We start from the raw sequence: 14,753 nt of genomic DNA, 5'->3' as shown, positions 1-14,753 counted from the left end.
CTGTTTTCTATGTTCCCTTTCTGATTGCTTTTTGGAACTTCATAATGTGTTTTCTTCCATACTTCTTTGTATAGGAACTCAAGCCAGTTATTGACGGAATGGATGGAATCAAGATCTCTCAGGGGCTTGGCCTTCAGGACTTTGATTTGATCAGAGTCATTGGACGAGGAAGCTATGCCAAAGTTCTTTTAGTGCGGTTGAAAAAGAATGATCAGATTTATGCAATGAAAGTTGTAAAGAAGGAATTAGTCCATGACGATGAGGTAAGAAGCTGCTTCAACACATCCCAAGCCTAATCTTGCTGAGCTTACTGGGTTCTAAGGGAGGGAGGAGGGGGGAAAATCTATATTAATATGATTAAAACTACCAACCTTTGCCAAACCCCAACGTAAAACAGTTTTTATTTTGATCAGACAAAATAATATATAGATATATAAAAAAACTTTGTAAGAGGAATGAGAAATCTATAACTGTATTAATGTTTATTAAAAACTTTGAGGGATTGTGTGTTAGTCTGTGGCCTTGGGTGTTAGCAGCCTGTTTTATAGCATCCCTTTGGATTCTCCAATTACTCTCTTTCAGGATATTGATTGGGTGCAAACCGAAAAGCATGTGTTTGAGCAGGCATCCAGTAACCCTTTTCTAGTTGGCTTACATTCCTGTTTCCAAACGACAAGTCGGTAAGTAAGCAGATCCTCTTTTTAAAAAAACAGAACAAAGCAAAACTGAAATACAGTGGTACCTCGTGATACGAACTCCTCGTGATACAAACCCGGGGTTCGGAATTTTTTTGCCTCTTCTTACAAACTTTTTTCGGCTTACGAACCCACCGCAGATCGCAAAATGGCGCTCTGCTGGGCGCTGCTGCCCGGCTGTCACCTTTTAAAACAGCCGGGGGGCTTCTCGGCGTTCTCCTGAACCCCAAACCTGGAAGTTCGGGTTTGGGTTCCGGAGGCCGCCAAGAAGCGCCCGGCTGTTTCAGAAAGTGACAGCCGGGCGGCGGCGCTTCTCGGCGGCCTCCCGAACCAGAACCTGAAAAGTTCGGGTTCGGGAGAACGCCGAGAAGCCCCCCGGCTGTGTTAAAAGGTGACAGCCGGGTGGCGGCGCCAGCGAAGCGCCATTTTGTGATATATTTTTTCTTTTTGCATAGATTAATCACGTTTACATTGTTTCCTATGGGAAACAATGTTTTGTCTTACGAACTTTTCACCTTACGAACCTATTTCCAGAACCAATTAGGTTCGTAAGACGAAGTATTACTGTACTCATGTGCTTCTGTTTTTGTCTTGGCTTGACATGAAGATCCAAGGTTGGGAAAGGTTTCATTTGTTAGTTCATTTGACTGAGTCATGAGGTATAGCAAAAGCTTCAGAAGAGAAAGATTTAGGGGTAGCGATTTCTGACAGTCTCAAAATGGGTGAGCAGTGCAGTCAGGCGGTAGAGAAAGCAAGTAGAATGCTTGGCTGCATAGCTAGAGGTATAACAAGCAGGAAGAGGGAGATTGTGATCCTGCTCTATAGAGCGCTGGTGAGACGCCATTTGGAATATACTGTGCTCAGTTCTGGAGACCTCACCTACAAAAATTGATAAAATTGAACAGGTCCAAAGACGGGCTACAGAAATGGTGGAAGGTCTGAAGCATAAGTGCACCAGAGTGCCTACCGTCCCCTGTCCTATAGTCTCTCCCATATCCCATATATCTTCTCTTCTATCTCTATCTCTTTTACTCCTTTATTTTCTCCTCTATTCTTCCTTTAATACATTCTACCTGATTATATCCTCTATAAACCTCATTGTGTATTATTGTGTATTGGACAAAACAAATAAATAAAATAAAATAAAATAAACAAAACCTATGAGGAAATACTTCATGAACTCAATCTGTATAGTCTGAAGGACAGAAGGGAAAGGGGGGAACGACACGATGGAAACATTTAAATAGGTGAAAGGGTTAATGCAGCGGTCCCCAAACCTTTTACACAGGGGGCCAGTTCACTGTCCCTCAGACTATTGGAGGGCCGGACTATAAAAAAAAACTATGAACAAATCCCTATGCACACTGCACATACCTTATTTAAAGTAAAAACCAAAATGGGAACAAATACAATATTTAAAATAAAGAAGTAATAAGTAATTAAGTAATTAATAATTAAGTAATAAAGTAATTTATACTTCTTTATTAACAAGTAAATTTAAATTTAAATCAACAAACTCCATTTCTCCTTCCCTCCCTCCTTCCTTCCTCTCCACTTCTCTCTTCCCTCTTCCTTTTCTCTCATTTGTTTCATTTTCCTCTCCCTCGTTCTTTCCCTCCATCATTTTCTCATTTTTCTCTTTCTCTCTCTCTCTTTCCATCTCTCCCTCTTCCTTTCTCTCTCCGTCTCTCTCTCCCTCTTTCTCTTTCTTTCTCTCTCTCTTCTCTCTTTCTCTCACTCACTCTCTTTCTAACTCTCCCTCTTTGTATCTCTCACACTTTCTCTCTCTCCCCCTCTCTCTATTTCTCACTTTCTCTCTCTCCCTTTCTATCTCTCCTCTTCATTTCTCTCTCCCTCTCTATTTCTCCCTCTTATATCGATCGGTAAAATCTCGTGTGCTGCTGCGGGCCGGTTAAAAGACCTCAGTGGGCCGCATCCGGCCCGCGGGCCGTAGTTTGGGGACCACTGGGTTAATGTTACCTAGTTGGGTAATGAAACTCACCAAGGGGCCCATAAGTTCTTCCCCAGCAGGAAGAGCCCACAATGAATGAGTGTTTGAGAGAGGTGAGAAGATCCCCTTCAGGGCAGGCTTTTTTTGGTAGTCTTCCCTTCCAAGTACCAACCCTGTCTGACCCTCCTTTTCTTGGTGATGATCAGTCAAGGTCAACTAGACCTCTTGATTAAGGAGGGAAAAACATCTTAGAAGTAGCCAGAAGTGATCTCTCTCTCTCTCTCCACGAAGCCCATTCTGCATTGCTTTCTCTCCTGAAGCCAGTGATGGGTCAACAGCCCCAACCTGTTTAGAAAGAGAAGGAGGATATTTAGAACTGCATTTGGAGTTCCTCCTCCCAGCCCGGGGGGGGGGGGGGGAGCAGTAACTTGATTGATCTGTTGATCCCAAAACAAAGGCTTTAAAACCCATTGTGCACATTTAACAAATCACCAAAGAGGCCAGCAATGCAGACAATTAAAAGGCTCTTAGTTGTTTCTCTTTTAGAGGCTGCACTGGCATGCCGGGTGAGAGTGTTTATTTATTAATGGGGCTTCTATTACATCGGGATAGCATCATTTAGATGGAGAAACAATTTTGGCTCTTTTTTGGTGTGTGGTAAATTTAGCTTCTCTCTCTCTCTCTCCTTCCCTCTGTGTGTGTGTGTGTGTCTGTCTGTCTGTCTCATCTACCTCCTCTCTCTCTCTCTCCCTCTGTGTCTTTCTGTCTGTCTGTCTCTCCTCCCTCGTCTCTCTCTCTCCCTCCTTCTGTCTGTGTCTGTCTGTCTCTCCTCCCTCTCCCCCTCTCTCTTTGTGTCTCTCCTCCCTCCCTCTTTCTCTGTTTGTCTGTCTCTCTCTCCCTCTCTCTCTCCCCACTCTCCCCCTCTGTCTGTCTGTCTCACCTCCCTCCTCTCTCTCTCTCTCTCCCTCCCTCCTTCTGTCTGTGTCTGTCTGTCTCTCCTCCCTCTCCCTCTCTCTCTCTCTGTGTCTCTCCTCCCTCTCTCTCTCTCTGTGTCTCTCCTCCCTCCCTCTCTCTTTCTCTGTCTGTCTCTCCCTCTCTCTCCCCCCTCTCCCCCTCTGTCTGTCTGTCTCTCTCTCTCCCCTCCCTCTCCCTCTCTGTGTTTGTGTGTTTAATTAATAATTAATTAATAATTAATTAGACCTGTATGCTGCCCCTCTCCAAAGACTCGGGTCGGCTCACAACAACAATGGAACAATACAGATACAAATCTAATAATTAAAAACTGTAACTAATCTAATAATTTAATCTAATAACTAATAACTAACTAATCTAAAAAAAACTGTAACAAATCTAATAATTAAAAACTGTGTTTGTGTGTCTGTCTGTCTGTCTGTCTCTCCTTCCTCTCTCTTGGATTTTTAAACCATGTAATCAAAACATTCCCAACAATATTTCTTATTAATTAAAAGAAAATATAGGACTGTCGTATAGACCAAGGATGGTGAATCTATGGCACGTGTGCATCAGGCCTTGCCCTACGCCAGCTTCAACATGCCTGCGCGTGCCAGCCAGTTGGTTTTCAGGAAAGGCTGTTTTGCCCTCTGGACGATTCAGGGAAGCTTCCCTGAAGCCTCCCGAGTGTGGAAAACAGCTCAACAGGCAAAGCGGAATTCCATTTTTCTGAACTTCCGGTTTGCCCGTTTGGCCGTTTTTTCACCATCCTGTGCATATGAGCGGGGATGGGGGGGGATTGTGCACATGTGCAGGGGGCAGCTTGGGAGTGTGTGCATGCATGGGGGGAGGGAATGAGAGTGGGCACGTGCCTGGCCCTCTGGAATCAGTTCCCCCCAGAGATTCGCACTGCCCCCACTTAAGACTCATCTATGTCGCCAGGCTTGGGGCAATTAGATCTCAGGGCCCCTGCCCGATGAATGTTTGCATGGCTGAGGTCTGAATGTGTACGATTGATTTTTTTAAATATTAGGGATTTTAGCTTAGTTGTCTAGCTAATTAATTGGATTTATCTTTGTACAGTGGTACCTCTACCTAAGAATGCCTCTACTTAAGAACTTCTCTAGATAAGAACCGGGTGTTCAAGATTTTTTTGCCTCTTCTTAAGAACCATTTTCTACTTAAGAACCCGAGCCCGGAAAAATTTCCCAGGAAATTTGAGAGTGGCACAAAGGCCCGGCCAGTTTCCTGCCATTCCCCCTGGGTTTCTCTCTCTGGCGCAGTGTATGGGAGGTGCTTGCTCCTCCTCACTGCCTCAGAGTCCCTCTTTTTATTTTTTTTAAGCCTTAAAATTTTGGATTTTTTTAAATTCCCCTCCCCTTCTTCCTTTGGCAGTGACTGTCCTCCTCCTCTTCTTCCTCCTCCTCCTCCCACCCAAATTCCGAGCTTTTATTTCTTTCCTAGTGGGTTTGCATACATTATTTACTTTTACATTGATTCCTACGGGAAAAATTGCTTCTTCTTACAAACCTTTCTACTTAAGAACCTGGTCAAGTGGAGGTACCACTGTATTTTATTGTGTTTTTATCGTATGTTGTAAGCTGCCCCGAGTCTTTGGAGAGGGGCGGCAGAAAAATAATAATAATAATAATAATAATAATAATAATAATAATAATAATAATAATAATAATATACACATACACCCTTTTGGCACACTAACCAAAAAAGTTCACCATCACTGGTATAGATTCTGAAGGTTAGAAAATCCTTCCCTGAATAGCTAATTTGTAAACAGCCTTGGTTGTTAATTTGAATGTCTGAAGTTTCAGCAATCATCCTTTTCAACTAGGCTTGGTCTTTAGCACGGGTCTGATGTCACAACATTTCCTTCATGGCATCTGATGTCACAACAAGCCCTTCATGGCATCAGACCAGAATATCTCTGGGATCGCCTTCTGCCGCACGAATCCCAGCGACCAGTTAGGTCCCACAGAGTTGGCCTTCTCCGGGTCCCATCGACTAAACGTCGACCCAGGGGAAGAGCCTTCTCTGTGGTGGCCCCGACCCTCTGGAACCAGCTCCCCCCGGAGATTAGGATTGCCCCCACCCTCCTTGCCTTTTGTAAACTCCTTAAAACCCACCTCTGCCGTCAGGCATGGGGGAATTGAGACATCTCACCCAGGCCTATATAGTTTATTCATGGTATGTTTGTGTGTATGTCCTGCTTTTTAAATAAGGGGTTTTTAGATATTTTTAAATATTAGATTTGTTGTACATTGTTTTTATTATTGCTGTGAGCCACCCAGAGTCTACGGAGAGGGGCAGCATACAAATCTAATAAATAATAATAATAATAATAATAATAATAATAATAACAACAACAACAACAACAACAACATTTGATGCTGTAAAATATTTTCAAAAGTAATATAATTTGGGGGAAATTGCCATCTTTGTAATGACCGCTGACAAAGATTGAAACTGAGCAGGAGAGGACAGTTAATCAAAGAGAATGCTTTTTCAAGAGGCATCTGGACTTTCCTGGGTTTTCCCTTGAAGACATTTCGCTTCTCGTCCAAGAAGCTTCTTCAGTTCTGACTGAATGGCAGAGAATGGATCAGTCCATTAGAACTTCAATCACAACTGAAGAGGGTTCTTGGATGAGAAGTGAAACATTATGAAGTACGCACAAGATTCATTAGGAGGTACACATAATAAGGGTGGTGTTCACAGCATATTAGCAGCAACGCGATATTTTGTCTGTTCGCTCCCACCATCACTATACAGACAATCTGCTGACTAACAGAAGTTGTGTGTTCTATTTTCAGGTTGTTTCTTGTTATAGAATATGTGAATGGGGGTGACCTCATGTTTCATATGCAACGGCAAAGGAAGCTGCCAGAGGAACACGCAAGGTAGTGTGAATCCTTCCTTCCTTCCTTCCTCCTCCCTCCCTCTGTCTCATTCTGTCTCAATACAGTTCTACTAAGTGTGTGAATGCTGGCCAAAACAATGTACAATTTTCTTCTTCTTCTTCTTCTTCTTCTTCTTCTTCTTCTTCTTCTTCTTCTTCTTCTTCTTCTTCTTCTTCTTCTTCTTCTTCCTCTTCTTCCTCTTCCTCTTCTTCCTCCTCTTCCTCCTCTTCCTCCTCTTCCTCCTCTTCCTCCTCTTTTTCCTCTTCTTCCTCTCCTCCCCCTCCTCCCATATCCATCATCAAACACTGACAATCATGTTGATGATCCTGTTTTTATCAAAAACACACAAAAAAGTGCTGCTGAGTTTTGTCCAAACCAGTCCTTTAGATTTTGAAGACACGGTGTTCTCCTCCTTTTTTCCCCTTTGCTAATCTCTCCATTGCAGAGCCAAGATTGCACTCCTTTGTCTTCTTTCTATTTTTTCTCATAGTGTTCATCCAAGATGTTATTCCTTGTTGACCTCTATTTGTTTTAAATACAGCCAAGTTACTGCTGTACGGACGTCTGACGAATTTTATTAGCGTATAGGCTGTGTACAAGCAGAAACATACTATCACCCACCAGGATAAAGAAATGAAGCAGCTTTGCTATACAGTGGTACCTTGGCTCTCAACTGTTTGAAGCTCATCGAATTTCATACTCGACGCATTTCGATGTGGAAAATTTGCCCAAATACTCACTGTTTGTTTCGTACTCAACACACAAGCTAGAACGTGTCGCTGTCGGCTGCCTTGCGACTCACTACATTATACAATATGAGAAAAGTTTGTTTGGTTTTCATCGTTTTTTGTACTCATCACACTTCCCAGAACTAATTAACAATGAGTACTGAGGTACCACTGTCCATTGAGAGCTTATGCAGTGTAGCTGGATTAGAAGATGTGTGGGTATTCACAAGTATGCATGCCCTCCAAAGAAGGCAGGTTACCGTATTTTTTGGAGTATAAGACACACCTTTTTCCTCCCTAAAAGAGGCTGAATATTCAGGGTGCGTCTTATACACTGAATGTAGCTTTTTTCGAAGCTTTCCCCCCCCAGCCCTAACTAGGTGCCAACGATCTTCCCAGCTCTTACCCGCTTGTAAGCTCTTTCATTGTTACTCTCTGTCAGGAATGTTTTCCAAACCCTATCTTTGTAGGGATTTTTTATTGCTCTACTTGCTCCAAATGTTTTTTCCCAACCCTAACCAGGTGCTAACAGTGCTCCCAGCTCTTACCGGCTTGCAAGCTCTTTCATTGTTACTCTCTCTGAATATGGTTTTTTTAAAGCCCTAACTAGGGGATCAAATAATATGCTGAAGTTGTACCAGACTAAGAAACTAACCAGATGAATATCTGGTAAGCAGATTCTTTTCCCTATTTTCCTCCCCAAAAGCTAAAGTGTGTTTTATAATCTGGTGCATTTTATACTCTGAAAAAGTACGGTATATGTGGGAGCATTGAAAGCTTGCAAATTAAATGAAACTGCTAAATGGCCTGAAGGAGTAAAATTGCATTTTTTTTTTCCTTTCAGATTTTATGCTGCTGAAATCTGCATCGCTCTCAACTTCCTCCACGAGAGAGGTATCATCTACAGAGATTTAAAACTGGATAATGTTCTCCTGGATACCGAGGGCCACATCAAGCTAACAGATTATGGCATGTGTAAGGTAAATCAAGTCAGGGGATCGGCCTCCTTAAGAATTGGAACCTGATTTGTACAGATGGCCAAGACTGAAGATGGATTTCTTCCTTTGTTGAAATCAACAGAGCCCTTCCCATCATTGGAGAGATTTTTTCACCCTGGTCTTGAAAGGGATCTTGTATTGGGCAGCCGGAAGCCAAGAGAGATTCCTCTGTTCTTTAGAGTGGCGTGAAAGGCCAAGAGATGGCCATACTACCCTGAAGGCGCCCGGTCCCATCTGATCTCGGAAACTAAGCAGGGTCAGGCCTAGCTACTACTTGGATGGGAGACTGCCTGGGAATACAGGGTGCTGCAGGCTTATCCCAATTGGCTGTAGCCTTGAAGTAAGAGCTCTCACCTCACAATCAGGAGGTTGTGAGTTCGATCCTAAGTAGGGGCAGATGTAGGGTCTCCTGCTTGGGCAGGGAGTTGAACTAGATAACCTGCAAGGTCCCTTCCCATTCTGTTAATCTGTAAAGAAGAAAAATGACCCACACAGGAAGGAGGTGTCTAGAATTATTGCTGAGAACAGAGGAGGTCTATAGCCTTTACAGCATAAAGCCAAAAAAGTGTATAGCTCTAGAAAGAGTGCAGAGAAGAACAACCAAGATAATTAGGAGACTGGAAGGTATGAAAAGAAGGACCAAGGGAGACAGGATAGCATCTTCCAATATTTGAGGGGCTGCCACAAAGAAGAGGGAGTCAAATTATTCTCAAAAGCACTTGAAGGCCAGACAAGGAATAATGGGTGGTAATTGACCAAGGAGAGATTCAACCTGGAAAAAAGGAGGAATTTTCTAACAGTGGCAGCAATCAACCCATGGAACAGAAGTTATGGGAGCTTCATCACTGGAGGATTTCAAGAAGAGACTGGACTGCCATCTGTCAGAAATGGTGTAGGGTCTGCCTGGATGGGAAGGGTTGGACTAGATGACTTACAGGGTCCCTCTCAACTCTGTTAATCTTAATTCCCAGAAAACCATTTTTCTCTTTCACCGACATGCTGCAATGGTTTCATTTTTGCAGGAAGGATTGGGCCCTGGCGACACGACCAGCACTTTCTGTGGAACGCCGAATTACATCGCTCCAGAGATTCTCCGAGGAGAAGAATACGGTGAGTTGCTATGTAGAGCATACGTAATGATGTAGAGACCGCAAAGTCTGCTCATCCAGAGTGATTACAGATGTGTGTTTGTGTTAATGTCTTTACACGTTAAACAGGGGCCGAACCCAACAGAAGCATCTCTTAGTTCCTTATTGTGTTCTGGAGCAGAAAAGAGCGGAGCAGTGTTCAAAATGTTGAAGGATGAAGAAACTGGCCCACCTTCATACTTTGTGACGAAGTGTTTCCAGTCTTTGCTGTGAGCCGCCCCGAGTCTGCGGAGAGGGGCGGCATACAAATCTGATTAAACTAAACTAAACTAAACTAAATCAGTTTTGACGGAGTCTCAGAGAATGAACTTTGGAAGGCTGGTCAATGTTGTCAAAAGCCTTCTGGCAAATAACTTATTGCTAGCTAAGCCTAGTGGGTCTTTAATGGAACTTCATACCATTGCTACCACATTTTTATTGTAAAAGGCTGCAAAGATAGTTTTGTTTGTTTGTTTGTTTGTTTTGTTTGTTTGTTTAATTTGACTTCTATGCTGCCCAATCCCAAAGGACTCACGGTGGCTCGCAACAGTATTAAATTACAATAACCATAGCAATAGCAATAAAAAGAAGTCAAGGAAAAAACGAGCAATATCTAAAATCCTAATTAAGTATGTTTGTATGTTTGGTTTTTAAAATAAGGATTTTGAAAAATTATTTTAAATATTAGATTTGTTACATGTTGTTTCATTGTTGTTGTTAGCTGCCCCGAGTCTACGGAGAGGGGCGGCATACTAATCAAATCAAATCAAATCAAATCAATCAATCAATCAATCAATCAAATAAATAAATAAATAAATAAATAAATAAATAAATAAATAAATAAATAAATAAATAAATCTTTAAAAACAATTCAACAACACACTGGTTTGGGTCCACCAGCAGTAGTTCTGACCAATGGCTGGGCCCACTCACCCACCCTTGTGATATCCCATCCTATGTAATCGCCAATTTTTATGATGCCGTGCAGAAGGCGTTCTCACATTTTCAGTTCTGCGGGTGAATCAGTTGTTATTATATGTGACGTCCACTTCTGGATACTGTAAAGTCTCCTTTTGTATTTTTCCCTTTGGGAAAAATATTGCTCTTTCACAAACCAAAATTTTAACAGGATTAAGATAATTGGGTTGGAGACACACTTCCGACAGCCACAATACTTATGGAATTGATGCTTGCCGCTAGGTTTGAATTTTTAAGCATTTAAAAAAAAAACCCACCCCACCTTAAATTTATCCTGTTGCTTTGAAGCAATCGTTCATGGCATTGTTGCAAAGTAACAGTGCAGGAAGTCTGAATTAATTTTTTTGTTCTGGTTGTTTTTATGTTCTCCATTACACACAGACACAGAGAGACAGAGACAGAAGAGAGAGAGAACAGCCCTTGTACAACACTAAAATCTTCCCTGAAGAGTCCCTCGTTTCATTTCATTCTTTCTTTCTTTCTTTCTTTCTTTCTTTCACTCTCTTTTCTTTCTTTTTCTTTCTTCTTTATCTGTTCCATCCTTCCTTTCCTTCCCTCCTTCTCTCCCTCCCTCTCCTTTCTATAGCCACTCATCTCAATCAATACCTCTGTTACTGCTTTAGTATACTTAAGGATTTAAAGTGCTATTCTGCATACGAAAGCAGCTCCGTAACCTGAAATCTTTTATTGAAAACACGTTGTTCTTATATATTTTTACAGGATTCAGTGTGGATTGGTGGGCCCTTGGTGTCCTCATGTTTGAAATGATGGCAGGAAGATCTCCTTTTGATATTATTACTGACAATCCAGATATGAACACAGAAGATTACCTCTTCCAAGGTACAGTATTTTTTAATGTAATGAGACTGACGGACAGTGTTCCCTCTAATTTTTTTTCGGTGTGGGCGGAAAAGTATAGTGTCTGAGCGGCAGTCCCTTTTGGACCAGGCTGCATAAAAGTATGAATGAATGAATGAATGAATGAATGAATGAATGAATGAATGAATGAAAAAAAATCCCTTTTTTTTAATTAAAAGAAATTAATAATAACACAAAACCAAAATCTATTACTATTAAAACTAAAACAACCAGCAAAACCAAAAACACAACTATTAATAAATCCATGCTTTAAAATCTTCATTTCTTAAATATTTATCATAGTATTATAGTAATCTAATAATACTATGAAAACCTATCTCAACACCAATGCATCAATTAATATATTTCCATATTTACTTTTCTATAATTTCATTCAATATTTCCAAGCTCAATTAATTTTCAGGCACTTAGCATTTACTATTATTAACTTTCATCAATCTTCTACATTTCCAAGTATATTTTAAATTCATAATGCAAAGTCATCAAATCATACAGTACATATCATAAGCCCCTTATTTATCCTATAATTTTACCTATGTAATTCTATATAGTTCTAAAATTCTAATCCAATTTTACGAATTAATACATCCTAATATTAAACAACATCTAAATATATCTTTTACCATCATTCCATAGTCATGTTGTTTTTCAGTAGCCTGCGTTTTTTTTTTGATGTTTGTTATTTTTCTTTTTAATTATAAGTTACCAAAGGTTTTTACGCAGCTGAGAGACATGAAATTTAAAGTATATTAAGAAATTGGATGATTGATATTGTTTTACTGATCTTAATCTGCAGTAAAGATATTTTGGTTTTTAAAAAACCCACCATATTTTGCCTCAGAGAATTTCAAAATAAAATACTGTGTGTCTATAACAATGACTTCAGAATGAGGCAACTCTGCTAAATATCAAAATGCCACTTAAATAGTTGAGTTAGTTTCAAACTAGATTTTGATTTTCTTTCTCTCTCTCTCTTTCTCTCTCTCTCCCTTCCTTTCTTTCCTTCTCTCTTCCTTCTACTTTTTTCTCTCTTTCTCTCTCTCTTTCTTCCTCTTCCCTCTTACTCTCTTCCTCCCTCTCTCTCCCTCCCTTTATATTTCTCTCTTCCTTCCTTCCTCTTCCTTTCTCTCTCCCTCTCTTTCTCTCCCTCTCCCTTCCTTTCCTTCTCTCTTCCTTCCACTTTTCTCTCTCTCTCTCTTCCTTCCTCTCTTCCCTCTTTCCCTCCCTTACTCTCTTCCTCCCTTACTCTCTTCCTCCCTCTCTCTCTCCCTTTATATTTCTCTCTTCCTCTCTCCCTCCCTTTCTCTCTCCCTCTCTTTCTCTCTCTCTCTCCCTTCCTTTCCTTCTCCCTTCCTTCCACTTTTTTCTCTTTTTCTCTCTCTCTCTTCCTTCCTCTCTTCCCTCTTTCCCTCCCTCTTACACTCTTCCTCCCCTCCCTCTCTCCCTTTATATTTCTCTCTTCCTTCCTTCCTCTCTTCCTCCCTTTCTCTCTCCCTCTCCCTCTTTCTCCCTTTTCTCTCTCTTCCTTCCTTCCTCTCCACTTCTCTTTCCCTCCCTCTCCCTTCTCTTTCCCTTTTCTTTTTTCTCTCCACTTCTCTCTCTCTCCGCTTCTCTGGCGGCCAGTCGGCTTTGCTGGCCAGCGCAGGGCTTTCCCAGGCAGCCGGCTTTGCTGGCTGATGCAGAGCTTGAGCCTGGTGCCACGGGGGATGGGGGGAGGGAGGCCAAAACAAGATGGCGACGCATGCATAGTGAGCCCCTAAGCTCAGAGAGTTCCAAACACACCACAGTTCCACCCTGGACTACAAATAGTGTAAAATATCCTAAATTGAGCCTTAATCATATACCCAGCTGTTGTACCTAATGCTCATTGAAATGAAATTGCAGGACAGATAGAAAATTGCCTTACTGAAGCCAAGAATTGTCTGCTGCCAAGACTTCCATCTTTTTACACACCAGCTACTGATTTTTTAATACGCATATTCTTTATTTAGCCCCAAAGATTTCTATATTTCATAGGGAAGGTTATTCAGGACATGCTTTCTCTACCTTTTTGCTAATTTCTAGAAGGATCACTCTGAGAAGAATTGGCATTTGAATTGTGCCAAGGAATGAGCCAAGCAAGTGCCTGTGTATTGTAGTTAACTTCAGAACTACAATTAACATGCAAATATTGCCATAGTCCCATTAATTAGTCCCATCCATAGTCCTCGGAGAGGGGCGGCATACAAATCCAATTAAACTTAAAGTGAATTAAGAGTGGTACCCGGGTGTGGTTTAGTTTTGGGGTTCTGCATAGTAGGGACCCTCCTACTGAAATGCTTGACAGACATTCATTCAGCTGACAGAATCCTGAAAGATTTATCAAAAGGTTCAGATATCTATATTCTAGGACAGGGGTCTCTAACCTTGGCAATTTTAAGACTTGTGGACTTCCAGAATTCCTCGGCCAGCTAAAGCTGGCTGAGGAATTCTGGAAATTGATGTCCACAAATCTTAAAGTTGCCAAGGTTGGAGAGCCCTGCTCTACGAAGCACTTCCTGTTGAAATTCTAGCTGAAGTTATTAAAAGGCATTCTTGTAAGGGATGCTTTTTTGAACTTATGAGACTACATCACATTTTGAACACCTTTATTGGCATTATTGATGCCTTATCTGAATGTACCAGCAGTTCTACACTTATTAATTACAAAATACTGAATAACTGTGTATGATAACCCCAGAGATTAGAATTGCCCCCACCCTCCTTGCCTTTCGTAAGCTGCTTAAAACCCACCTCTGCTGCCAGGCATGGGGGAACTGAGATACACTTTCCCCCTAGGCCTTTAAAATTTTATGCATGGTATGCCTGTATGTATGATTGGTTTTTATATAATGGGTTTTTAACTGTTTTTAGTATTGGATTATTGATATACACTGTTTTATTACTGTTGTTAGCTGCCCCGAGTCTGCGGAGAGGGGCGGCATACAAATCCAATAAATAAACAAACAAACAAACAAACAAACAAACATACATACATACATACATACATACATACATACATACATACATACATACATATATTTGTTTTCGTAGATTTTCACGGGTATATGTATGTAGATTGTTCTGAGTTCGGGTTTTGCCCCGTGTAATATTTTGAGTGTCTATGCGACGTTTCGGTGAAATCACATTCACCATCATCAGGCTGAAGTTTCAAACTTCGTGCTGTTGTAAATATGGAATGTTTGCAACTGCCATTTCTTCCTTGTATATAGTGTATATACAAGGAAGAAATGGCAGTTGCAAACATTCCATATTTACAACAGCACGAAGCTTGAAACTTCAGCCTGATGATGGTGAATGTGATTTCACCGAAACGTCGCATAGACACTCAAAATATTACACGGGGCAAAACCTGAACTCAGAACAATCTACATATATATATATATATCTTCTTAAATGTGTCTAGAACACTAGAATCCATTTCGATCCAATTTTAATTTTTTTTTAAACCTGGTAGCTCACCAACGCCCTTTCCTTATTTAATCCGGATAA

The 14,753-nt window shown here is 41.1% G+C and overlaps 1 protein-coding gene and 1 pseudogene across 2 annotated transcripts in view; both read left to right on the top strand.

Moving 5' to 3' along the window:
- Positions 1-14,753, top strand: part of PRKCZ (protein kinase C zeta) — a 97,316-nt gene that overhangs the window by 74,015 nt on the left and 8,548 nt on the right. For both annotated transcript variants that reach the window (XM_070759119.1, XM_070759118.1), the window contains exons 11-16: positions 75-263; positions 583-680; positions 6,426-6,512; positions 8,085-8,220; positions 9,261-9,348; positions 11,064-11,183. In XM_070759119.1, coding sequence (XP_070615220.1) covers positions 75-263; positions 583-680; positions 6,426-6,512; positions 8,085-8,220; positions 9,261-9,348; positions 11,064-11,183 — 718 coding nt within the window. The remainder of the gene's footprint in view (positions 1-74; positions 264-582; positions 681-6,425; positions 6,513-8,084; positions 8,221-9,260; positions 9,349-11,063; positions 11,184-14,753) is intronic.
- On the top strand, positions 8,435-8,553 carry LOC139171720 (5S ribosomal RNA; annotated as a pseudogene).

Source organism: Erythrolamprus reginae, chromosome 8 (assembly GCF_031021105.1).
Source record: "Erythrolamprus reginae isolate rEryReg1 chromosome 8, rEryReg1.hap1, whole genome shotgun sequence".
NCBI lineage: Eukaryota > Metazoa > Chordata > Lepidosauria > Squamata > Dipsadidae > Erythrolamprus > Erythrolamprus reginae.
Note: the sequence above shows the minus strand (reverse complement) of the source record. Positions and strands in the feature narration are given on the sequence as shown.